The sequence below is a fragment of the Diplotaxodon limnothrissa genome, linkage group LG2, assembly GCF_057381915.1.
Source record: "Diplotaxodon limnothrissa isolate DT_005_m linkage group LG2, D_limnothrissa_male_GT1.1, whole genome shotgun sequence".
NCBI lineage: Eukaryota > Metazoa > Chordata > Actinopteri > Cichliformes > Cichlidae > Diplotaxodon > Diplotaxodon limnothrissa.
This window is the reverse complement of record NC_140597.1, coordinates 33,587,663-33,613,869: the sequence shown is the minus strand read 5'-3', so window position 1 is coordinate 33,613,869 and position 26,207 is coordinate 33,587,663. Positions and strand designations below refer to the sequence as shown.

General features: G+C 41.3%; 1 protein-coding gene across 1 annotated transcript; it reads right to left on the bottom strand.

Moving 5' to 3' along the window:
* Positions 1-935: 935 nt before the first annotated feature.
* LOC146638934 (neuronal acetylcholine receptor subunit beta-2-like) lies at positions 936-20,154 on the bottom strand. The gene is made up of 6 exons (XM_085371778.1): positions 20,103-20,154; positions 11,897-12,042; positions 11,704-11,748; positions 7,048-7,157; positions 1,289-2,279; positions 936-1,100 (listed from the first exon to the last, which is right to left on the bottom strand). The coding sequence occupies exons 1-6, from the start codon at positions 20,152-20,154 to the stop codon at positions 936-938; spliced, it is 1,509 nt and encodes a 502-aa protein (XP_085227904.1).
* Between the last annotated feature and the right edge of the window lie 6,053 nt (positions 20,155-26,207).

The window sequence follows — 26,207 nt, the reverse complement described above, 5'->3', positions numbered from 1 at the left end:
AACCTGAGTGCGCTGGAGCAAAACTGATGGCCAGAAATTCTCTTTCAGGATTTTCTGGTAGGCCTAAGTCTTCATCTATTATAGCAAGTTGTTCAGGTCCTTAGGCAGCAAAGCAGCCCCCGACCATCACACCACCACCTGCTTTGACTGCAGACATGATGTAAGTTTGGATTTTCTATTTATTCAGGTTATTTTTATCTAATATTAAAATCTTTTTAAAGCTCTGAAATATTTAAGTGTGAGAAATATGCAAAAAAAAAGAAAAAAGAAAGAAAGAAATCAGGAAGGGGAAAAGCAGTTTTCCCAGCACTGTTTTGCAGTGCAGTTCTTTCTTTTTGTTTCATAATGCTCCAAACTGTTGTGGTCCGTCCAGCACTCACATTCTTAAAGCAAAGTGATGCTGCAGGTAAAGGTATAAAGGCTTTTGCCTTGTTGTACTGAATGGTATGCTGCCTGGTGGTTCACGCAGCCATGGCTGTCTGTACGCATTTGTTTATAGGGATTAGTGAAAGTGTGGCTGATACAAGAGGCTACACCCAGACTTGTGCTGGCTCTCCAAAATGAGAATACAACCACATTTTGCATAGCATCCCAACCTTTTAGATAAAGGTATTGAAGTAAATATTGTGACAGATAAAAAACACAAAAAAACACCTTGGGTTATGTTTTTTTCTTAATTTTTTTCTGTTATAAAGCTTGGGGTGGCAGATCATCTGAAATAAAACAATCACAGCCCCTGTGTGAATGGCAGATGAGTTGATTACAGGACTGCGGGGGGTATATGTGTAAGATTCAAAGGGCAGAGCAGGGATGGGGAGGAGGAAATGGAAAGGCTAAAATGCGTCCTTTCCCAGTCAGAGTGAGGTGAGAGGCGGACATATGACTTTATGTGTTAAAATCTGCTTCTGGAAATAAAAAGTCACTTCTGAGTCACATCAAGTTTCAGATTTATGATCCATGTCCTCAACAATGGGGGTGTTATAACTCTGAAAAAGAGGTTGCATGAAGAGCCCCATTGTCCCAACTACACACACAAACACAAAGATCCACAGGAAAAGACGGTCGATAACCATCGCCACGTATTTCCAGTCTTCAATGATCTGCAGAGAGATAAAGACGTTGGATATTAACCACTTGTGTTCATGAGTCTGAACTAAAGTGAACTGAGATTCAGGTAACAAGTGATTATGATTAAACCTTACAAAAGAAAGAAGTACTTTCTTTTATATATATATATATAAGCATATAAATCATGATATATATCCGATTACTTCTTCAAAACACCTACCCCTTCATCATCATCCTCACTCTTCATCTTCTCCGCAATATAACGTACTCCATCCACTGCATCCTCCACGTCAATGTTGCTCTTGAGCGTCATCCTCTTCCTGAACTCTGTGTTCTCTGAGCAGTCACTGACCCTCCAGCCATAGCGCTTGGCTGACTCCTCATTGACAAAGAAGGATGAGGAGGAATCAGCCATTCCCACGGAGCTTCCACCTCCAACTTCTGTTCCACACTGCTTCCGGTCAGAGTACTTCTGCTTCTGGTGTTTTTTCCGGAACCGTTCACGGATGTTGGAACTTCCTGGTCTCCGCATGAAGAGGAAAGAGGGGAGCCGGTACAGAAAGACACGCTTGACCCAAGGAGGCATGGTGTGCGTACTGGGTGACCGATGGTGCACATTGAGCACGCAAACGCTGGTGACAATAGAGAAGGTGACCAGCACCATTGTAAACATTAGGTACTTCCCAATCAGAGGCACTGCTAGAGACGTAGGTGGCACAATCTTTGAGATAAGGAGTAAAAACACAGTAAGGGCCAGGAGGACTGAGATACAAAGAGTCATCTTCTCACCACAGTCTGATGGGAGGTAGAAGACAAGAATAGCCAGCGACGTGATCAGGATGCAGGGAATGATCAGGTTGATGGTGTAGAAGAGAGGTTTTCTCTTGATAATAAAATCATAAGTAATATCCAGGTATCTAATATCGTTAGGGTCTTCATTCTTGCGTCCAGGCAGTGAAACAATATCCCACTCGCCACTAGGCTTGAAGTCATCGCGTGAGGCGTAATCACTGAGGAGGATGAGATCGATCTCCGTGTGGTCGTAGGTCCAAGAGCGAAACTTGAGAGTGCAGTTCTGCTGGTCAAAGGGAAAATCACGGACTTCGATTTTACAGGCCGACTTGTAGATCGCTGGTGGGAGCCAGGCCACTTCACCATTATTGGAGACCACAGCGTTGGAGTAGAAGGAGACTTCATATGTCCCATCAGCACTGAGGAAAAGGCAGGAGATGAGATAAAGTCAGTAAAGTCAAGCACTCACAAAAAGATTGCCCATATCACATCATTTAAACCAGTGCTTCTTATATTTGAAGGAGCCAGCTGAGGCGCTTCAAGCATACTCACAAAGATACGCCAACTGAAACAAGAGAACACTCAAGGACACTTGAGTGTTTTAATGCAAATCATTTTTGCTTAACTTTACAGGTAACTTGATTTCCTTAGACAGACAAAACTGTGAATAAAAACGAAAATATAATTCCTAAAATAAAGTCTCCGCTGTTTGCCCCTTTTCACCCAGAATAATGTGCTTTCTGTGGACATCTATGATTCGGACACAGAGTTAGGTTGGAAAGCTGACATGGTTTGAGTTGATAGAGCGTGCTCTGCTCTTTCAGTGAAGAAAAATAATCCTCTTGTGAGAGTTTGTACTTCTTAACAAACACACCTATGTACAGTATGTTCATTTTCTTATTTCCAAAATGCTTTCAGACAGTGATGTGGTTTTGGTGGTATGAGTTGCTGAAGCCACATTCAAACAAAATTACTTAATGAACTTAAATTAAAGTCAACAATAAGCGTTAATTACTGTGTAAATAAAATAATTGCTCCTATAATGATTGATAATCTGGTATCTGATCATTCTTCAATATCACTGATATACCCAACTCTGCCTTTTTACAACATTTGGCTGTTTCAGTCTGATAATGGCTATTGTCAGATTTTAATTAGCATTGTGCTTTGTTATACAGCTGCACACTTTTAGCTTCAGTTGATAAGAAACACTGTGCTGTCGGACACTTGTCAATATCCCATCACATTTATTAAAATAGTCTTTTAATAGCCTTTTATTCTCTGAATAAAGTCAAGAAATCCTGTTACAGACTTTTAGCGCGAGACAAACATGGATTTTATGTTAATTCATTCACCAAATGCTGAGTAAAAGATTGCCTGACTGCTACCATGAGGCTGCAGAGGTGACGCATGCAACAGTTTGAAGTCCAAAGGATGCATTTAGCATCTCAAGGGAAGAGCTTGGCCTGGGACACATGCTGGCATCAAGGCAACACCTGTCCCTCACAACTCAAATCTGCTGAGACTGACTTTTTTTCTTCATCTCATCAGGGCTGCAGGGGATGCATTATAAATAAGTGGCCTATCAATTATAAAGTGGGTCAGGAATACAACCATCCCACTTGCCTCTAATGCTTTGGGGCTGCTGTGTATATCCAGACTAATAAAAAATGCAGAGGTCCCACCTGCTTACTGTGACCTCAGGTCTCCCAAAGTTAGAGCTCAACCTGAAGTTAGATAGATGACCTCTCACTGGTCTCTTAAGCTATTATGCTCTTCAGGTTGTCCTTCAGCTGATGAGCAATCTCCATTCATAAAATTTGAATGCCTGCAAGCATAAGGTCAAAACACAAGAACAGTTCAAACAACTGTAAGACTCTGTCAGACTCAAGCTTAGTGGTTACAGTAGCTGAGAGAACAATCACGCATGTTTTCTGAGGTTTCATTTCAAACTCAAGTTTCCCTTTTTATCCTGCGCACTTTGGGAACTTTTCTCCATGTTGGCCTAAAAGCCGAAGTTCAATCATAAAACACCATGATCCGATGAAAATCATGACTCAGAGTTCAAGAACAGTTGTTGGAGATTTTGTCATGACACAAGAGGTTGTTTTCATGTAAATTATTACATAAGTTAAGGGGAAACTTGGATAAATCTGGGAAGAGAATAAAAAACAGCTGCTTGTCCTTCATTAGCAACACTGAGATGCCCTAAAACAAGGTTTCCAAACCCTAAATGCTCAGTAGATAACTCAGTACCCTGCAGCTTCAGAGGTGCGTTTTAGGCATTACATTATGAGCACTGACAGGCAACTTGAGTATCACTGACTGTCTCTTCATCACAGCACTTGTTAGTAGGTGGGATAGATTAGCGAGCAACATTTTATCCTCAAAGGTGATGAGGTACAAGGAGGAAAAATGGGCAAGTGTATGGATTTGAGTGAGTTTGATGTAGGTGACTGGGTCAAAGTATCACCAAAGTGCCAGGTCTTGTGGGTTGTTCCCTGTTTGCTGTGGTCAATATCTATCAAAAGTGGTCTGATATCCATGATGAAGCAGAGACAAGGTAACAGCAGCTGAGGGTCACTGATGCACATGGACAGCTAAGGCTGGCCTGTGTGGTCCAATCCAACAGACGAGGTGCTGTAGCTCAAATAGTCAAAAAAAAAAGTTCATGCTGGTTCTGATAGAAAATTGTCAGAAACACAATTGATTGCTGTTTGTTGCGCATGTATCTTCACAGCCACAGACTAGTCAGGGTGTCCATGCTGAAAGTGACAACAATGGACACGTGAGTATCAGAACTAGACCATGGAGCAATGGAAGAAGGTGGCCTGGTCTTTCGTTTACATCCCGTGGATGGCCGGGTGCATGCAATGCTTTGGGCAATGTTCTGCTGGGAAACGTTGGGTCCTGCCATCCATGTGCATATTTGACACATACCACCTAGCTAAGCATTGTTGTAGACCATGTACACCCTTTCATGGAAATGCTTTTCCCTGATGTCTCTGGCCTCTTTCAGCAGCATAATGTGCCCTGCCTCAAAGCAAAAATGGTTCATAAATGAGCTTGAGGTGTTGACTTGGTCTAAATTGTCTAAGGAGCTTGGAAAGAAAAGCGTCTGGACTTCTTTAAGTTGCTTCAAGCAACTTAAAGAAGTCCAGACGCTTTTCTTTCCAAGCTCCTTAGACTACAATGACCTGGATGACTGAGAACCTTCACAGACTTGGTGTAAATTGTACAGATATCAATCCAATCAAGCAACTGGGAAATGTGCTCAACAACAAGGTCATGAATGCTCCAATCACAACTTACTGGACTTAAATATCACAGAGAGCTGGGGAACAGCTGCAATCACAGCATTGTAAGATGGTGAAAGATGTTCCCTTAGGCCTCCTCCTCGATTCAGAGATGGTCTTTCCCTTTTCATGCAAATCTTACTTTCGCCATCTTACAATGCTGTGATTGCGGCCATTCCCCAACTCTCTATGAATGGTACTTATGGTCTTTGATCGATGGGCTTTAATCAGTGGTTGTTGATCATTGGTCATGAGAATTTGCATATTAACAATCAAGGAACTGACCTACCAGCCCATTGTGCAAATGTACTATTTGTAAGGTTAGGGAAACCTGCAGTCGCCAGAGACAGAAGAAGTCACTTGATTGACTGACAAAACTTTTCTCCCACTGAAAACGCTATGTCCAGATGAACAGAATCAACCTTTTGGGATTTAGTTACCTGGATGACTGAGCATGCATCAAGACACTGCAGAAATGAGTTTATTAAATCCTGTGGCGCGAAAGCGGAGAACGCCTACAAAAAGATTTCTGATGCTGCAAACAAAAAAGAAATTCATCTTTCAAATGAAACATTATGGTCTAATGAATAAAACCATTAACAGGAAACAAAGCAGATTACCACTACTGTGGTTTTTCCTCATCGTAAGCCCACATCAACTGTGGGCTCAGTGCAATTATTCCTACAGCCTAAAGAGGCAGACACAGCTTTCACACTCATATTACCTTTCTGCAACAACTGTTCTTAAATTCAGAAATAAAATTACTTTTACTATTCAAAGAATTATATTCTCAAATTATTTCTCCTATGGGCAGGTAGAAAAAACAGTACCTATTTATGCATGCTTGTGCAAAACTGCTTGACTTTGCTTGACTGTGTCAGGAAGGACTTTCCCACTGAATACATTTTAAACGGGGAAAATCAACAGTTAATGTTTTTCAAGAAACTAACAGATGGCGATGAGACCCATCTGCTGACCTATATGGGTGACAGACGACGTGACGTTCACAGGCCTTTGCGTCTGTCAGCCGACTCTCCAGTGAATAAGAGCAGTGCAGCTTATTTCTCCGAGTTCCTCTTTTTTTACAGTGCAGAAGTACTGATGTATTGATTTTTCCCTGCAGCCATTTTCCAGAGTTACAAGATAAATTCCAGATGTGCCAAGATATTCTCACCTCATCATTTTGTATACCTGTGCTCGCAGTACAAAACAATCAATAATGTACAAGGATATCCTGCTCTCCAATGTAACTAAGTTGGAAAGTCTGGATTTCTGTGTTTCTGTCAACACAGTAGTTGCAGAATTGCGCAGGAATAAATCTGAAGCTTTTCTTTCCAATCATAAACGAACTGCAAATGTTTACAGGAAGTCTAAAAAACCTGAAAGGTAAACATTTAGTGTATAGTGTGAAGCAGTCTCTACTGCGTACTGCAAGGTTAGCCTCAAATGGAGCAGTGAATATTGATTAAAAAGTAATATTATTCAAGTGCACCAAAACTTAAGAGATAAAAACAAATTGTTTTACTCTGTCTACAACAGGCCTGATTCTGCCATTGTAATTCATAATCTCCTTGTGTGAATGATTCATACGCTCTCTAACATTCAAACAGTCTTCATTATTATCAGACTGTCTGCAGACGCTCCATACAATGCCATTAAAAATTTGTTGGTTCATTATTCACTATTTATTAACCTAAAAGAAGTGACAAGTGGGCTAAAAATGAGATAGGAGGATAGACTGAGTAAGAGGATAGAATTGGAAAGCTTTTAGGGAAATGGGGCTTTTGTAAATATTAAAGTGAAGTTACTCAAGCTTTCTGTCTGTTCCTACTTTCATCACTTAGTTTTACACACACACACATTTATTGCGTCTGTCACAAAGAGGACATACTTGTTGTAAAGGACAATGTCAGGCAACCAGATGTGTTGTGACGGGAGTCGGATTTTCTTGATTCCCTCGTACTCTTCAGGATCCCACATTAATCTGTAGTCATTCCAACCCTGGTGTAGAAAGGCACGTAAGGGCATGCATGAACATACAAGTAAACAATTAAAATCAAGAGCCACATACAGTTATGGTCACAAGTTAACAAATATTTATTATGGGCTTGAATGTTGTGGTAATTTGAGGCTTTTTTGGGTAGTCATCAACAAGCTTCTGGCATAATTCTGGCCACTATTTCTGTCAGAACTGATAGAGTGGATGGAAATTGTTTGGTTTCCTGACACGACTCCACTTTCAAGAGTAGTCCCCAGAGTTTCAGTACCTTAAAGGTAGACTGCTATATCCACTCCAAAACCAGCTGTGATGTGTGTTTGGGATTGTTTTCTTGTTAGAACACAGAGTTGTCTCCAAGTTTCAACCATCTAGCTGCTGATTTGAGGCGACGCTGAAGAATTTGGAGGTAGTCCTTCTTTATTATTGCATCCAGTTTGTGCAACAGTACCACTGGCAGCAAAACTGTCCCAGAGCATAATGCTACCACCACCATACTTGACAGCTGGTATATTGTTCTTAGGTATTAAAGCCTCACCTTTATTCCTCCAAACATAGTTCTTGTCAATGTGGCCAAAAAGCTCAATCTTTGTCTCATCTAACCATAGAATATTTCTCTAGAAGACATTTGGCCTGTCCTTGTGGGCAGCTGCAAATTTCTGTTGAATGTGAAAGTGTTCATTTTGGAGCCGAGGTTTCTTTGTTGATTATAATTTCAGTCCATGGTAACTTCAGTGTGAACAGTGATGCTGGTGTTCCAGCAACTTCCAGTTCATGGCAGGTTCGATCCTTTGTGATTCCTTGCTTGTTCCTAAACATGCTAACTAATTTCCTCTCATAGGGTGACTGTGTGGATTAGAGGAAATCCAAAAAAAATTCATACTTGTGCACCTAATTCTTGTTTTTTCTTAATCATTAAAGATGTATGTGACACTCTAGAAAACAGTTCAGTGAAGTCATTAAAAGCCCAAAATTACCATGGTACTCATGCCCATGATTTCTGACAAAAAGAGACATCTATCATTAACTACATGAATACATACAAATGCATTTAAAGAACATGTCACGGTCCGCAGGGCAGACCATGTGTGAATGAGTGAGGACCCAGGCATGAACACAGGCAAGGAGACAAAACTGAACTTTAAACGAAAGGCGAGCCTTTATTGAGGCTTATAGAAAGGCAAACCAAACAGCAGGGACAGTGGTTAACCTAAACTAAAACCTTAACTGGAGAAACTTTGGCTATGTTCACACTGCAGGCGAAAGATTTTTTTGACCCTATGCGACCCATATCCGATCATGGTATGACAGTGTGAACGGCACAAATCCGATATTTTCAAATCCGATCTGGGTCACTTTTGTATGTGGTACTGAATCCGATACATATCCGATGTTTCAGAAAGCGACTGCTGTATGAATGGCCAAGTCGCATTAAATCCGTCTTTTACGTCACTGACACAAGACAGACGCCAATTATCAGCGCCGGAGAAGCGCCCGATAAGACATCGCGAAAGCTTCTTGGCCATCCGGTGAAACTGCTGGGAAGACAACGTTGGAGAAACGTTAACATTTTATTTGTACTGCATAATCTGCAGATTCAGATAGAAATCTGCAACTATCCTTTGAAGCACCACTCCTCTCTAAAACAGCAATAAGGATCATTATTAGGTTATCTACATTATTATGTAAATAACAAAATAACTTAAAGCAAAAATTGGGAAACGTGAAGTCCGAAGTCTTTATATTAAGGGCCATCAGTCAAACAATATTGTTTGCTCTGGGTCTAAACAGAGCGCGTTGTGTGTGACGTCTTCTTTTGCGCATGCGGGCCGCTTTGAGCGTTCACACTAGAGCGCGTTTGCTGTCGCATTTTATTTGTAGTGTGAACGAGCAGACAAAAAAATCGGATTTGATCAAAAAATCGGAATTGAGCATTAAGACCTGCAGTGTGAACGTAGCCTTAGGCTACGTTCACACTGCAGGTCTTAATGCTTAATGAACGTAGCCGAAAACTATGACTACGACAACTGTGACAACTATGAGGGAGGTCTGGAATGGTGTGAAAACCATCACAGGCCACAACACCAAGAAAAGCACAGTGGGGGGGACTGTGGAGAAGGCAAACGAACTCAACAACTTCTTCAACAGGTTTGACCAGCCCACAACCCCCCCACCCTCACCCTCACCTTCACTACAGAGTCCTCTCCCCACTCTCCTGCCTCCCTCGCTTCCCCCCCTTCCTGACACCATGACACCCCCCTCCTCCAATCCCTCTCTCAGCAGCAAGACATCTCCCCCCCTCCCCTCCTCCCAAACATCTCCCAGTGTCACAGTGGATCAGGTCAGGAGGCAACTGAGGAAGCTTCGCCCCAGAAAGGCAGCAGGCCCAGACAAGGTGTGTCCTAGGATGCTAAAGGCGTGTGCTGCTGAACTTGGGGAGCCGCTACAACGAGTCTTCAACCTCAGTCTGCGACTGGGGAGAGTGCCCGCCCTATGGAAGACATCCTGCATCGTCCCGGTCCCCAAAAAGAACCGGCCCAATGAGCTGAATGACTTCCGACCGGTGGCACTGACGTCACATCTTATGAAGACTCTAGAGCGGCTCTTCCTCAACTTCCTCCGACCACAGGTACAACATGCCCAGGACCCACTACAGTTTGCATACAAGGCGGGTGTCGGAGTGGAGGATGCCATCCTGTACCTCCTACACAGAGCCCACTCACACCTGGATGGGGGAAAAGGCACCGTCAGGATACTGTTTCTTGACTTTTCCAGTGCCTTTAATACCATCCGGCCCTGTATGCTTCAGGAAAAACTGAACAGGATGGAGGTGGACCCCTGCCTGGTGGCTTGGATCTCCGACTACCTCACCGACAGACCACAGTACGTCAGGCTGAAGGACATCACGTCTGACACTGTGGTCAGCAGCACAGGAGCACCACAGGGAACTGTGCTGTCCCCTCTTCTCTTCACCCTGTACACCTCTGACTTCTGCTACAACTCTGAATTATGCCATATTCAGAAGTTTGCAGATGACACGGCCATCATGGGGTGTATCTGGGATGATCAGGAAGAGGAGTACAGAAGTCTGGTGAGGAACTTTGTCGCATGGAGTCACACAAACCACCTGCAACTCAACACCTCAAAGACTAAGGAACTGGTTGTGGACTTCGGGAGGTCCAGAGAAGGTCCACTGCCGGTTCAGATAGAGGGGGAGGAGGTGGAGGTGGTCAACAAGTACAAGTACCTCGGGCTGTGGTGGACAATAAACTGGACTGGTCATGCAACACAGAGCACCTGTATAAAAAAGCCCAAAGCCGACTGTACTTCCTCAGGAGGCTGAGGTCTTTTAACATCTGCAGGAAGCTCCTGAGGATGTTTTACCAGTCGGTGGTTGCTGGAGTACTTTTCTATGCTGTGGTGTGCTGGGGGAGCAGCACAGCAAAGAGGGACTCATCCAGGCTGGAGAAACTGATCAGGAAGGCTAGCTCTGTGGTCGGCATGAAGCTGGACACTCTGGTGACAGTGGCAGAGAAAAGGACATTAAAGAAACTGATGGACATTATGAACAATGCTGGGCATCCTCTGCACACGGCCATAAACAATCAGAAGAGTCTGTTCAGTGACAGGTTGCTTCTCCCCAAGACAAGAACTAACAGACTTAAAAACTCCTTTGTCCCACACGCCATCAGACTGTTTAACTCCTCTCTGGAGGGGAGAGGGAGGGGAAACAGGAGGACAAAGGAGGGGGGAACAACTAAGCTGTAGTGCCTCTTCACCTCACTGTGCAATACCTTGTGCAATACTTTTTGTAAATAGTCAACAGTGCAATAGACTCAATACTTGAAATGTGCAATTCACTTGTATTTTTATTTTTTATTCCTATTTATTCTATTTATCCCCTTTGTATATTTTATTTATATTTGTCTCTGTATTTATATATGTGTGTGTGTGTGTGTGTGTGTGTGTGTGTGTGTGTGTGTGTGTGTGTGTGTGTGTATATATATATATATATATATATATATATATATATATATATATATAACAATTCTGTAACTGTAACTTCGGTCGTTGCTGTGCTTTTTGGAAGTCGAATTTCCCAGAGGAACCCACCCGAGGGATTAATAAAGTTCTATCTTATCTTATCTTATCTTAACTATGAACAAGACCTGTGCTGGAACGTAAAGGAACTATGAAATATATACTAGAACAAGCAACATCACCATGACCATGACCATGACCTGCACAGAGTCTTGAAAAAACACTGGACATGACCTGAGGGAAGAAACACAGACGGGGGGGGGGGGCAGCAACCATAGAACACAGAAACCGAAACCAAAAGACTAGAAAAGATAAAAAAAATGACAAAATCAAAGTTCAACAATGATACAAAAACTCAAAACACTGGGTCACTGACCCAGGACCATGACAGTACATTTATAATTGTAGTGGTTCATGAACCGATAGACCCTAATGGTCAAATTTTTCAATTGGTCTGATCCTCGGAAACAAACAAACAAAAAATTATGAGCAAGGTGCTTTGACACTAACCTGGGTGAGCCAACAGTTGGTGGTCATGATCTGCTCTCTCTCATTCTGAAACACAGACATGGGAAAATTCTGTAAGCAGTGGCTCCACTGACAACAACCAGGTTAACGTGTTCCCCAGTCATTTGACATTAGTAGGGTATGCCTCTTTGCTCACAGTATGTGAGGTTATGGGTTTGTTTGTGTGTTTTCTTACCACATTGATCAGCTGGGCTAGAGACACCTGGATGTAAATGGTGACCTGCTGGCTGGTGTTGATAGCTGGCCTGATGAGTTTGTTGTAGCGCTCTGGTGACAACAGGTGATTCACCAACCGTTCCTCTACCTCCGCACACAGGATAGCTGCACACACAAATACGCACACAGGGGGAAAACAGTCAGAAGTACACTACAGAGGATATCACAACTCATTACAACCCAATATAACCTCCTATCAAAGGCATGTTAGAAAAGTGCTAAGCACTGACTTGACTATGATATGACAAGCAAGTGTGAGCACAGTCTAATACACCACTGGTTCCACTCTGTAAATGAAAAGCAAACAGTAACTGGACTGGTTCTTATTGAGTATTTTTCTACCTTTAATCTGAACTCTATACAGCATCGTTCCACATCTGTTCTTTCTGTCTAATATTCACACTCTAATAAAGCTTTAGGATCAACTTGGGGTTCAGTAACTTGCCCAAAGATACTTTGGCATGCAGACTGGCGTTGTGAATCTCTGGACTGTTTCCAGAACTATTGTATACAGTCTTCATCTGTTTTCTTAAAATAAATTAGCTCCAATTTTATAAAGTAAAAGATAAATTGCATTATTAAGAATGAACATATTCCATATTTCTTCCTCATACGTAATAGTAGCTACTCCAGTTTATTCTGTTTCACGGAGATAAATGTCCTCTGGCTATCATACAGTCAGAAAATGTCAAGAATAAGCCAGACTTATTCGTAATTTCATCATCTCAGTCGAGTGCTTGTTGTGATGATGCAGCCAGACCAAGCTTACAGTAAGCACATCTTTACTACCGTGCAGCTTAAGTTATTGGGTACAGTGAACTGGGGCCTTATGTAGACCTTGAATTTAACACAACCTTGAGCTAAAATTTACAGCAGAATAAGCTGTTGTTTGGTTGACCATCCATTAACTTCACTTTGAGTCTCCTGCAGTAAATACCTCCTTGTTTGCAGCCCTGCATTTTGGCTGGGTGACTATAAAATATATGTGTATGCAATTAAAGCATTTTAATGACCGCTAACACACTCACGATTCACATTTAATTTCAGTGGGACTTGAATGAGAAAACACAGATGCCCAAAACTCTAGCTGGTGAAGCGATGTTTAAATCTCGTGTTGTCAGGTTTCGCCAATTACGTGCTGCAGTGATGCAGCCCGCTGCATGCTCTCATGCGCTCGTGTGTATGTGTCATGAGTGGGAGTGTTACTGTCTCACAAACAGATCACATGTAATTGTATTCAGTCACAATTCAATACACAAACACAAAAACATAAACAAGTTTTGCACCTGCTCAAAGCACCTCATGCCCAGACATTTCATCATATAAACTACTGACTGTATATTCAATTTTAAGAGGAATAAATATTGGTGTTTTTTAAGGAATAAATACTAAATAAAGAAAATATTATGGATGACTTATCGCATATCTGTTCTGTTTTATGTTTAACTGCAATTTAAGAAGCCATTGTCTTTTGTGCTGCCACACAAACAAGTCTTGTCACATAAATTTCCATTTAAAAGCTTTCTATGCTGTCCTGTTTTGTCCTGAACGTGTTGTTTCCTGGTATGATTTGCCTTGTGTGTTTTTATGTTATTTGAGGTCTGGGAGGCTTTTGTGGCAGCATTTTTTTTCTGTGTGTGCCTCATAAATAAACTTGACATGACTGTTGGCTATGCGTATACAGTGTATACAGGAGAATGACGAGCAGGGGAAAAAGAAAAAAAGTGAATTGTATTAATGCTTTGCAAAGCAACATAAACTACCAGCTTCAAAAAAACAAGTTACATAGTACATGTTGAATCTTAACCTTTATCCTAAAAGCACAAACAAAACACTAGAGAACCAGAAAAGTAAATAACGGGGTTTGTGTCAGTGTCTTAATGAAGAGTAACGCTGCCAGTCCTCTATTATGCAGTGGTGTCTGTTTAGATGAGATTATATCTCTCGGCTGCCCTGGGAACGCCTTGGTATTCCCCCGGACAAGCTGGAGGGGGTGGCTGGGGAGAGGGAGGTCTGGGCCTCTTTGCTTAGGCTGCTGCCCCCGCGACCCGGCCCCGGACAAAGCGGATGAAGATGGATGGATGGATGGATGGATGTCTGTTTAGATGAGTCATCTTTGGCTTTGCCAGACACAAAGCAGGTAAACTGTGATCTGCCTTTGCCTGGCCAAAGCAAGTAACATGGAAGTTGCAAAGAAGCAAGTCAAAATATCATAGCAGCCTCCTATTATTTGCACCTGTGGTTAAAGTTTGAAAATCCTAGGTAATTTTCACCAAAACTGACCTCTGAACCAAGATTTTTATTAGATGTGCCTTGTTCTCTATGACAATACCCCATCAGCCTTTTACTGCTGAGGGGCAAAAACAAATTGCTGTTTGAAACACAGTATATTTAAACAACTTTAGCACTGAAATCTATTTTCTAACCATATTCTACCCCATAATGGCATTGTATGTCAACTTAGAAGAACACACCTGTTCAGGCACTTCACTTGTATAGCTTTGCAGCCATGCTCTCAACTGTCTTGTCAAGATATACTCAAGAAACCAATATGTTTTGAAACATGTCAGAATCAGACTGAAAATAAGAGGATCTGAGCTTTAAAGGCAGGTGACAGAAGAAGAGGTATATGCTACACTTGGTCACTTTACATTAACCTTCAGACAGGAGACAGGAGAAGTGTCCGGTGTCTGAGCAACTATGACAAGAAACCCCGAAGGTAAACCTCCTCAGAGACAAAAAGCTGCGTCTGTCAGGATTAGAGGGAGAGGAGACTCGTGCCAGGAGAAGAGGACAATAGAGACACGACAACATACAATGGAAACATCAGAGCGTGAGACAAAACAATTCCCAGATTAGTATAATCATCAGATAAAATTAAATAGGATCATGCTATATTATGGTGATGAGTAATAACAGGGATTTATGAGTTTCATTTTTAAAGGGATTAAAGCCTGACAACAATTCACTGTTTACATGCAATAAACAGCCGTATGAGGCCAACTTCTACTTCTAATTCAAATCAACTGGTTATCAGATTTTGGTGGCCTTCAGCTCTTCTGATTTCAGAGTTTTAAGGTGAGGTGTGACTGAGTTTTGGTTCCTGTTAATTTCATTGTTATTTTTATGTTAAAATATTAGTCCTGTGTCTTTTGCTGTTTTTAGTGTCTGGTTATTCCAATGTTGAGTGTTTTGGTTCAGATCTTGGTTTTTATTGGTTGTAGTAGTTTTAAATCCCTTAGTATTTCCCGTCTCTTGTCCACTCTCTCATGTCTTTCCATTAGCACCTACACACAGGGGTTTGTTATTCATGTCTGTGTTTAGTATTTTGTCTTTTGGTTACTTCCTGTTAGTTTTTGGCGCTACTTTCTGTTTTTAACCTCCTTTGTGGTGATCAGCCCCACAGTAAGAGGATAGTCTGACTGCTTTGAGCAGGCAAATAACACACGGCACATGACTTCACTGTACTCGAATGGCCTCCATGGATGTGGTGGAGCAGGAGATTCCCATCGTAGATGTCCAGCTGGAAAATCTGCTGAATCCATGTGATGCTCTCGTGTCAAAATGGGCCAAAATCTGTGAGGAATGTTTCCAGCACCTTGTTGAATCTATGCCACGAATAATTACAGCAGTTTTGAATGCAAAAAGAGTTACAGGAAGGTTTACCTAACAAAGTGACCAGTGAGTGTATAGTCCTGTCTTACTCTTGTTACAGTGTCTGTTTTTGCTGTCCTGCTTGGCTCCTGCATGTTTTCTTTGTTATGTTCTTTTGATTTTCATATTTATTGTTCTTTTTTTATTCGCTCAGTACTTTTGATCAATGACTCAACCTCAAATGTCATATATGTGAGTCCTCAGTCGTATACTCTTTACAGATCCATTTTATTTTATTTTTGTTTCTATTTGTTAATTATCACATTTGCTTTGCATGTGATTCTATTTATGTCATGGTCCTGGGCCATGTGGGCCCAGTATTCTTAGTTTTCATGTATTTTTGTATTTTGTTCCTTATTTAGGCCATGTTTTCTGAGTTGCCCTGTTGTGTTGTTCCCTAAGTGTTTTCCCTTCATGGCTCTCTCCCCCCTGTGTGCCCTCTATGTATTTATGAGCCCTTGTCTCCCTTTGTGGTTGTTTCATGTTTCCCCAGCCCGTTACGTCTGTGTTTCCCCGTGCTCTCTCTCCTCCTGTCTGAACCTCTGTGCCTGTACATGTCATGTTCAGTTCACCCCGCCCTGTCTCGTTATGATTATCAGTGTCACCTGTGTTCCCCGTGTGTGCCCACTTTCCTCGTTTACCCTCTGTGTATTTCTGTCTGAGTCTCCCTCTGTTCGGCGTCGCGTTCTCCCTCATGTTGTGTGTAATTCTCCCCGTGGTTCGGTTCCCTTGTGCAGTTCATGCTTTAGTTTTCCCAGTTTTAGTTTATTTGTATTGCCTCCCGTGGCCAGCAATAAAGCTGTGTTTTTGAGTTTATCCCCGTGTCTGCGAATCTGCATCTTGGGTCCTTCCCCTGCCTGCCACACAACGTATCATGACAATTTATAGGACGCAACAAATAAAACATGTTTAAAAGCTTATCCCAGCACAGGAATAAAGTTCCAGTGAAAACAATTTTGTTGTCAGATGGGGCAATTCAAGTTAAGCACTGCCAATAAACCATTTCCCACAACTGTTTTAAGATTATAAAGACACAGTATTTTTTAGAGAAGTCTCTAAGCTCTCACAGTTACTTTGAAAATTAACATTTTATTGCTATCGTGACTAAAATCATTCTCATCGCCTTCGCTATTTGCTCTAAGTGTTTCAATCTTTCTGAAGCAGAGAACAATCAGTAAAAAAGTCATTTGGAGCAGGAGCAATAGACAAAATTCAAACACATCTATACACTATACAAAAAGAGCACTGTAGTAGAACAAAGTGAAATAACTAAACAGATGTGGTTTCTAATTTGAATGCACAGTTTTGTAGCTGTTTGACCCTAACGCGTTACTCCTTCTCTAGTGACTTCAGCTTGTGGCTGTTCCATGGCTGCACTCTGATTTCAGCCTGAGAGAAACAAGAAACGTCACATTGCCTTAAAAATGTAAAGGGAGGCAGTATAAAAATAAATCCAGCACAAAGCATGAACAAACTGGGAAAGACAATTTGCTTCATGTGTCTGAAAATGATGAAGAGATGCGATATAGATGGTGGGTTCGACGGTAATGGCTAAAATGGTAGATGATGCTAAAATAAGATGCGGATACGGCTTAAGTAGAGATGGAGCAGGAGGGAGTCTACCAACAGGTCTCATCACACATGTATGCACACACACTCCTGTCTGCCTCACTGCACTCTCCACACCTCAATAATTCATTACCGCTAAAATAAAAATGCCATCATCTTACTTGCGCGGAGACGCAGACACAATCAGAGAAATAATTAAAAAACAAACAAAAACAAGCTTTCAGGCGTGCCGCTGAGTTTGAGTGATGCAGATGGACAGAGAGGTTGTGTCATCAGTCAAGAGTGCAGAGAGGAGAGGAAAAAACAGTTCTACATCCTGTAGGTTTCTTTTCAGGTTAGTGAATTATTCAGCGTGTTACCATCTGCAGTGGCCTTTCAGAGGCCAAAACAATTTAGGATTCAGCTGTCTTTGGTTTTACTCAGGATGCTGTCCATATCAGTCATGTTATAAAATACAGGCCTGCGTGCATACACATCCACAGAGTCTCACATCCACGCATTTCATATTGTTCGTAGCAAATCTACTGCCTGAGAGATTTTTGTGTTTTTTGCGCCTCGTGGGATTTCTTTTACTTGTTTTGCCCCGAACTTTTCCTCATCCCAGACAGTCCTTCTGTCTGTGAGAATAAAACAAATTCTCTTATTACAATGATTTTCTTTTAATCTGTCGCAATCTCTCCCTCGTGTCTTCCTGTCCTGCTTTGCTCTTTTGTTCACAGCGTGACAGGAACATGTGCAGATTTAGGATATAAGAGAGACAGCAGATGCAGTAAAAGTGCCTTTCTTTTGCGCTCAGCTCGCTCAGTGTCACCTCTAAGTGGAAGCATTGCTTAGGTGTGCACCACCTGGTGCCGCTTTCATTTTTTCTTTTTGCTTTGCAAAGCACTTCGATACATCTTTTCATCGGCATGCATCTCTCCTTCAAAGAGCAGCATCCAAACAATCCTGCCAACGCAATGACTAATAGTTTACTATGAAGTGTTGACTCAGTGATGCTGGGCCCTGCTGGCGAGATATACATCTGCAGTTATGAGAAACCAGTTTTAAACTCATGAGAAACTACAAGCACAAACTAGGAGCTGCACAATTCTGCCCACTCACGTATAATGCATCACACATGAGCTACAGAGAAGCAGAATCAGGGTATGGTGACACTGATGGTTTCGTGCAAAATGTTAAAGATCTTGCAAGCCTACAATGAGCAAAACATCTCATAGGGTAGCTGTAGCACACATTAGCACTGTGCATTTACTGCAAATGATCCTGAGAGCACAGAAGGCAGAGAAATGTGTGATGCAGCACTGTAAATATTAGATAAGTTGCAGTATAGGAAACAAACAAAGTGTGAAAATATAGAGTAAGGCAGAAAAGATGGTGTGCAGGAACAGAGACACAGAGTGAGAACGGTAGGGAAGCCAACACAAAGGAGCAAATGCATCCCAGCAGAGTGGCTGACTGGATTTCGTCTGTTTAGAGTTGGAGCCATGAGAATGTTTGGTTGAAGTGACAGATTCATACAGTGAATCACTGGCAGACAGAGCACAGGTGACACTGAATAAGTTACAGAGAACAAGCAAGTCTGAAACCATGAACTTCACTTTTGTACTTTTTTAAATAATATGAATGCACTTAGCTAATCCTGCTTAATTTCTTAGCTGTTTTACTGAATACTCAAAAAAATTAAAGTGACTTTCTTTTTGAACTTACAACATGTTTAATATTGAGATTTTTATTAATACAGCAACTGATGAAATACACCAGGAGGTAGAGCAGGTCATCTACTAATTGCATGCTTGGTGTTTTGATCCCTGGTTTCCCCAGTCTGCATGTCAAGGTATCCTTGCATCCTTGTGCTCTCCAATGTCCCATCAGCGTATGAGTTTGTGTGATTGTCAGATAGAAAAAAGTGTTTGTATGAATGTGTGACTGAGGCATGTTGTATAAATCGCTTTGAGTGTTCAATCAGAGTAGAAAAGAATCAGCACATTTACCGTATTCCCCCGTATGAATTCATATTATCTGCGCGTATACTTTTCTTCCAGTAAGAACACGCCCTATTCATGGCAGGGGGGGTAAATTAAACCCTCAATTACTGAATTTAATTCCACTGCAGTAGTTGTAACACTGTTTTTCTATCTCTCTGTCTATCTGAACTGGAGAAGCAAACACAATGGGTACTGGGGTTTGCCTGGTAGAGCTGCACATTGATCCAATTTCAGCACCACTGACAGCTCAATAATAGATTCCTCCTGCCTGATTTAGGACCTCATAAGTTACTTTACTTGTCTGTAGGTGGGGAGATCATCTGATAGGTGTGATGTAAGTTAAAGTAAGCAAACTCTCAATTGAAATGTCTGCTATTGTTATCAAAGTATCTTTTTCACTTACTGGCAATGAAGGCATTTCATGTAGGTTAAATAGCAATAATTGTATCTGCACTTACAACCACGCAGTCAGCTGTTTCGCGAGTTCTCTTCAAAGCACGGTGCCAGATTTGTTATTTAAATTGCAGGCTATGAAGTCTTGAACCAAACTAAAATGAGTGAATGAATGCTCCTTACTCAGATTTCACACCCTTGCCCTTAAAATGCAAATGTAATTAAAACTCCGTGGGTTTTCTGCCTAAAGGACAAGCGTGTTAGTTAATTGAAGCATGCTGAAAAATCACGTGCTAAAGGGTTTGACGCATGGAAATGCCGCTACTTATCCCCACTGGCCTGCTTTCCCGAGACCACCTCTGTCTGCAAGGTAAAAGTGTGGCTTAACCATGCAAGAAATTAAACCCCTTAAGAAAGCACTTATCAGACCTGTTATATTAACTGGCATGCATTTGTGTAAGAGAGGGTGTGCAATTTTGCAATGGCCAACCCAAGCCAGATTTTAAAGCCCAATAAAGTAAAGTCTCCCGTCCCGTTCCGAGAGGATTGGAAAGGATTACTCACTTGTCACGGTGAAAATCAGGAGAGCCAGGGCTGCTTTCACCGGGGCTGCCATCTCTTCCTCCCCTCCAGTGCGGCACACACACGAAAACTTGCAGATGAAGAGTATTTCCCGCGTTTTCCTCTTCTCTGCGCTCACTTTGCAGTAAGTAAAGTGTGAAACCGAGAAAAAAAAAGAAAAACAATGAACAGGGTGGATTACAACGGTTTCATTGCGAGCGGTGAGTGAGGGTTGGGGGACATTGAAAAGAATACCGATTGCTGTTAGAACCGAGAGATAAAGAGGCTGGATGCTTTCTGCCAGAGCGCACCGACTGTAACGCTGGTCCTAGAGCTGTGATTGCGCGCAGTGGAAACCGGCTGTAGAGATCAGAGCCCCCCTTACAAACAGCACTTTCTTTGGGAAAGTGAGTTGAGGAGCTAGCGGGAATACGTCAATCCCGTTATCGCCAAAGCAGCCATTCTTAAGATAAAAGATTTAAGTACCCCGGTGACCGCATCGCCCTGCCCGCCCCAGTGCGCTCACTGACCGGGCGTCAGTTTCGCTCTGCACCTCCTTGATCGACTCAGTTTAACATGTGTGACAACAAACAGGAAGCGATAACGGTTAGAAACCCCCCAGGGAAGATATTAAACACCCCGAACCAACCTTATCTCCTCCAGTTTATGGAGAATTCAAAGTGGAATTTTACTTTGTAAAGTTGTTGTAGAAAAAGTAGAGAAAAAATAAAGTCAATCTTTTAATTAATTAAATAATGATTAAATGTAGTTAATAACGCCGAAGCAGGTTCTTGGCAGTAAAACAGAAGTCTTGTTGCCCCTGTTAGCATGTATATATAAAATCCTGGAAGGCTGCCACTTGCAGTAATACAAAATGAGCATATAGGATATTCAGCTGTCTTTCTCCCACTGGGCGGTCAAAGGTCAGGGTCCACTAAAAGATAACTCAATAAAGGTTATCATGGAGAGATTCAGAAACCACACAGCTTTTGTCCAAATCCACATTTACTCTGAACACCAGTTTCACCAGTCAAATACAAAACAACTGGAACAACTTTCTCAAGTCCAACTCAGAGTTTCTGAGGGAGGCTGGAGCTTATCCCAGCTCTCAAAAGGTAAGATTGGGATTATAGATTATACCAGTCAACAAGGTCAACAAAGGGACAAACATAACACTGTCACATCCACACCTACAACCAGGTTTTAGAATCACCAATTAACCTAACATGCATTTCTTTGGATTGTGGAAGGAAGCTGGAGTCCCCAGAGAAATTGCACGGGGATCAATAAAATCCTTCATCACTGTCAGTCATCATCAAACCAGCTGTATGATTTCACCAAAACACAAAGATACAGAAATTTAAAAAAGGGAAAATCCCACTGACTTTATCAAATCTGTTTCCTCACAAAAATCTGAGAGGAGGAATTCAGATATATTTGATCTGTGGCTTAATAAGTCAACTATAGTTATCCTACAGTGGAACTGGCCTCAGCTGGTGGGTCTATGGGTCTGGTTTGTGTGTGTAATGAGAATGGAAAAGCTGCAGGCTTCTTGAGTCTGCACACATCAGTGAAGTATAACTACCCAGAACTCCCTTTGGTGATGTGAGAGGAGGAGAGGGCAGAAGGAAGACGTGGTCTTAAATTTGCTAGACAAAACGACTCCAGCTAATTACATGGACAGAGAGGAGGAGGAGGAGGAATAAGACAGGAAACAAAGAGGGGAAAATGAAAAAAGCTGATTGAAGATCATATATTCAATGTGAATTAAAGATCAGATTTTTTTCCCAAGAATTAGTGGAGGAGATGGATCACAGTTTCATGCCTTAAGCAAGACCTGGGGATTCTCCAACATCAGCGAAATTTTCAAAATAGTATATTTAAAGATCACTAATGTAATTCACACAGTAATGGTTTAAAAGATAGTATGAATTTTTTTTTTAAAACTCAAGATGTGCTATCAGCTCCTGACACGTTATGCGATCATTTGAGCATCAGACAAAGAATTTTCACACTTACTTCATACATGAATTAATTTAAAATAATTTTAGCTTCAATAGAGAGTGCACTGGCTTCTTTATTAGGTACAGTTGAACTGCAACTTTTAGTTTAGGCATGTTGTTGTTGCCAGAGGAGCTGGTCTGAGCATTACAGAAACTGATTATCTACTTGGATTTTTTTACCCACACAATCATATCTAGAGTTTACAGATAATGGTAATTGGTAGTTATCTGGATGAATGGCACAGAATAATGGCCAGACTGCTTTGAGCTGATAGGAAGGCAACAGTAACATAAAGAGTCAACCAAGGTATGCAGAAGAGCATCTCTTAATGCACAACATTTTGAACTTTGCAGCAGATGGGCTTCAGCAGCTGAAGACCACACACCGGTCAACCACTCCTGCCAGCTAGAAGAGGAAAAATGGACAATAGGTGATTGGAGAAACATTCACCTTATGAGTATCAATTTGTGCTGCAACATTCAGATGTTAGGGTCAGAATTTGGTATAAACAAGATGAAAGCATGGATCTGTCCTGCCTTATATCAGCAGTGCAGGCTGCTGCTGGTGGTTGTATAATGATGTGGCACCAGCTGAACATTTTTAAACAACACAGCCTACCCAAGTATTGTGCTGACCGTGTCCATGACCACAGTGTATCCATCTTCTGATGGCTGCTTCCAGCAGAATAACCCACCTTGTCACAAAGCTCAGATCATCTCAAAGAGGGTTCTTAAATTCACTGTACGCAAATGGTCCACAGTCAAAATGAGGATGCAGACAATCATAAATACGTACTCGTGTTTACTGTGGAAATCTATGCATCTGGTGAGAAGTTTGATAGAAGGAATAAACTCATATTTTTGGAAAAAAAAAAAAAGTATCAAACTTTAAAAAAAAAAAAAAGCTTAGCAAATAAATAATCTTACAATAAAGTTTTTAGTACCTAATCCTGCTAATTTCATTGTACATCCATTTATATATGAAGAAACTGTGAGTTAATGTTCCTTAAGTGATCAGCTAAGTGAACTAATCACATAAAGTGATTTGGTAGTGGCACTTTTTAACGGTGTGCCTCGGAAATCCATGACACAGCTTGCATTAAATCAAACATTTGCTAAGCGTTACTTTTTTTTTTTTTTCTTAATTTGAACAGTAACAGTAAGTGTAATAACTGATACATTGATACTGATACTGAGGCGATCGTGGTTCAAGAGTTGGGTGTTTGTCTTGTAATCGGAAGGTTGCCGGTTCGGGCCCCGGCTTGGACAGTCTCGGTCGTTGTGTCCTTGGGCAAGACACTTCACCTACTGCCTACTGGTGATGACCAGAGGGGCCGATGGCGCAATATGGCAGCCTCGCTTCTGTCAGTCTGCCCCAGGGCAGCTGTGGCTGCAGCTGTGGCTACAACTGTAGCTTGCCTTCACCAGTGTATGAATGTGAGAGTGAATGAATAGTGGAATTGTAAAGCGCTTTGAGGGGTCCCGAAAAGCGCTATATAAAAGCAATCCATTATAGTTATTATTCCATTGTGGCTTCATAGTCTGTGTCTCTATAAGGTTTCCTGGCAACAGCAGAGACCGAAAGACACACCAAAGCAGCTTTGATCAGTCAAAGTATGGATACAGGACCTCCTGCAGTGTGCTGTGGTGTCTGGCAGTGCATCGTCTCGAGCCTCTGTGGACTTGTTGTGGCACACGTCCCCCAGTGTATAGAATTTTGAATTTTGGTGGAATTTTTAGTGCTCTAGTAACATCCATACAACATAATAGTCACAGCTTCATATTCAACCAAATAGCATTAACCTCCCATCAGACCCCATTATTGCCACACATGAGCAACACACGAGCATCCGCCTCCCAAAATCCCCACCCGTCGCTGCTAATGAACATTATCTCTGCATCCTAAAAGCAATGGAGAGGAGCAGAGGGAGGCCAGATTTAATCAGGGTTACTTAGAGCTCACTGCTGGGATTGCTGTGGCTCTGAAGAGCCTACCAGAAAACACTCATGTACATTTAAAGGATAAAAATCTTTGTTCGCCTTAGTCTTGCTTTGTGCATAGTGTAACTGATATATGGGAGATGAACATTATTACATGCATCCGCATACAAACACACAAATAGACGGGACTGTGGTAAAAGCTTTTACATCTCACAAATAACACCTGGAAAAACCTTCTTAGATTTCTCTTAAAAGCCTACTCTTGTGATTTTGGAGGAATTAAATGCAAACTATGCATATCTCTAGTATTTAAGTCATATTATTACCAGATAATTTCACAGATTTTTAAAAATTCCTTAGTCTTTTTGGCTTCCCCTAACATCACATTGATTTCCTCATAATGATTTTTTTTTTATTCGCCTTTTTAGAAGTCAAAGGTCAGTTGATAAAAACAGGATGAACAACAATAAACCCTACATCCAAAATACACTGCAAAAAAGTGTATTTATTTAGCCTGATTTCGTCTGAATTTTGCCTGCCAGGAAGGTGATGCTAATAATAAGTTGTCCAATAGCCTCTTGAAAGTTAAAACATACATATGTTTCACATTATAATTTCATGTAAAAACAAACAAAAAAAATGACATCATTGGAAAATTGAAAAAAAAAATCCTAAATCTTATATTTACACAGTTATTCTGTCCCTAATCCAAACCTTTTAAAGCACACATCCAAACTGTCAAGACTTCAGAGTTCATAAGGATGTCTGTAGTTCTGCAGAAGGTGTTTTTGTTTCAGTCTACACTGTAATCCCTAACAGTTGTCCTAGCTCATAACTAATAAGCTCATAACACTCAAATGTCGTTTTGTAGTTGAGCAAACTATAAAGTATTGAGCTCTGTTGGCTTTTATGCAGCTTTAATTGAATAGGGCTCAATATTTTTTAGCTAATTTTTTTGGAACGCTCAGAAAGTTTAAGAAGCATATATTAGTGACGTTCTGGTGGGTGGAGTCTTGTCGCTCCCTCAGGAAAGCTGAGTCAGCCATCTTGAATTTACCTTGATGCAGGGAAGATTTGGCCAGCCCTGTGGATTAAGAGTCCCCAACTTCAACCCACCACGACCACCACCTTATTTTTTTTCATCAACTGCCCTAAATTTGGTAAGTCTAACGTGTTTTTGTTTTGTTTAAATTTAATTTCGATAAACATTCTTTTTTTATTTTTTACTGGAAATATATTCGTACTTTGTGCACAGTGAATGTTTGTTATAAATGAATTCGAATCCAAGTAATTGTAATTTTTGAAGTTTTCGAATGTGACAAATACGTAATGTTATTTCAAATTAGAATGGTGTAACGTTTTGGCGGTTTTCCGTGGGGGACAACATTTCCCATAATGCATTGTATTCTTGCCCGGGAGGTTGACGGTGGCAGTTCTAGCTCCATGCGTTTGAACTTTCTACTAAAACGTTCTACTGTCCGTTTTTACCGGTTGTCGTATTCGCCGGTAATGCACGTGCGTATTGTGAGTATACTTATTTCAATAATTGTCCGTGTTACACAGTCAGTAGTTTACGCTGTTGAGCTGTGTGTGTGTGTGTGTGTGTGTGCGTGCTAGCATGAAGCGAACAATAATAAACAACATGAGTGTGTTATCATTATGGTAATTAGACACATGTTTGTATTTTTTCGTAGTCTCAAATGTGTGGTTGTGAGATAATCTCGAAATCCTTTTAACAGTTTAGAGGGGTATTCCACTAAGCGAGCTCTACAAGTCAAGGCTTGCGGAAAAATGCATCGCCTGATTCAGCCTAACATTATACACTGGTCGAACTCTGTGCTACGAACGAAGTTCAGCTAAATTGTTCACGCTAATTCGACAAGGCTCAACCAGCCAGACTGAGGCGCCTCCTTGACACCTTTAAGCCAGACCCTATCGATCTTTGATAGATAAATTGAAATGAAATGAAAATAAAGAGCCACGTTCTGCTCCCAGGCTAAGAAAGAATCATTGATGCAGACTGTGCGGATCACAAATACTCCATAACCTGTAAGGCTGGGGTGTCCAAACTTTTTTCACTGAGGGCCACTTACTAGAAATTAGGTAAATAACCTTAACTTTAGTGTATTAAAGATCACAAAATCACTTAAAAGTGGTCGAATAT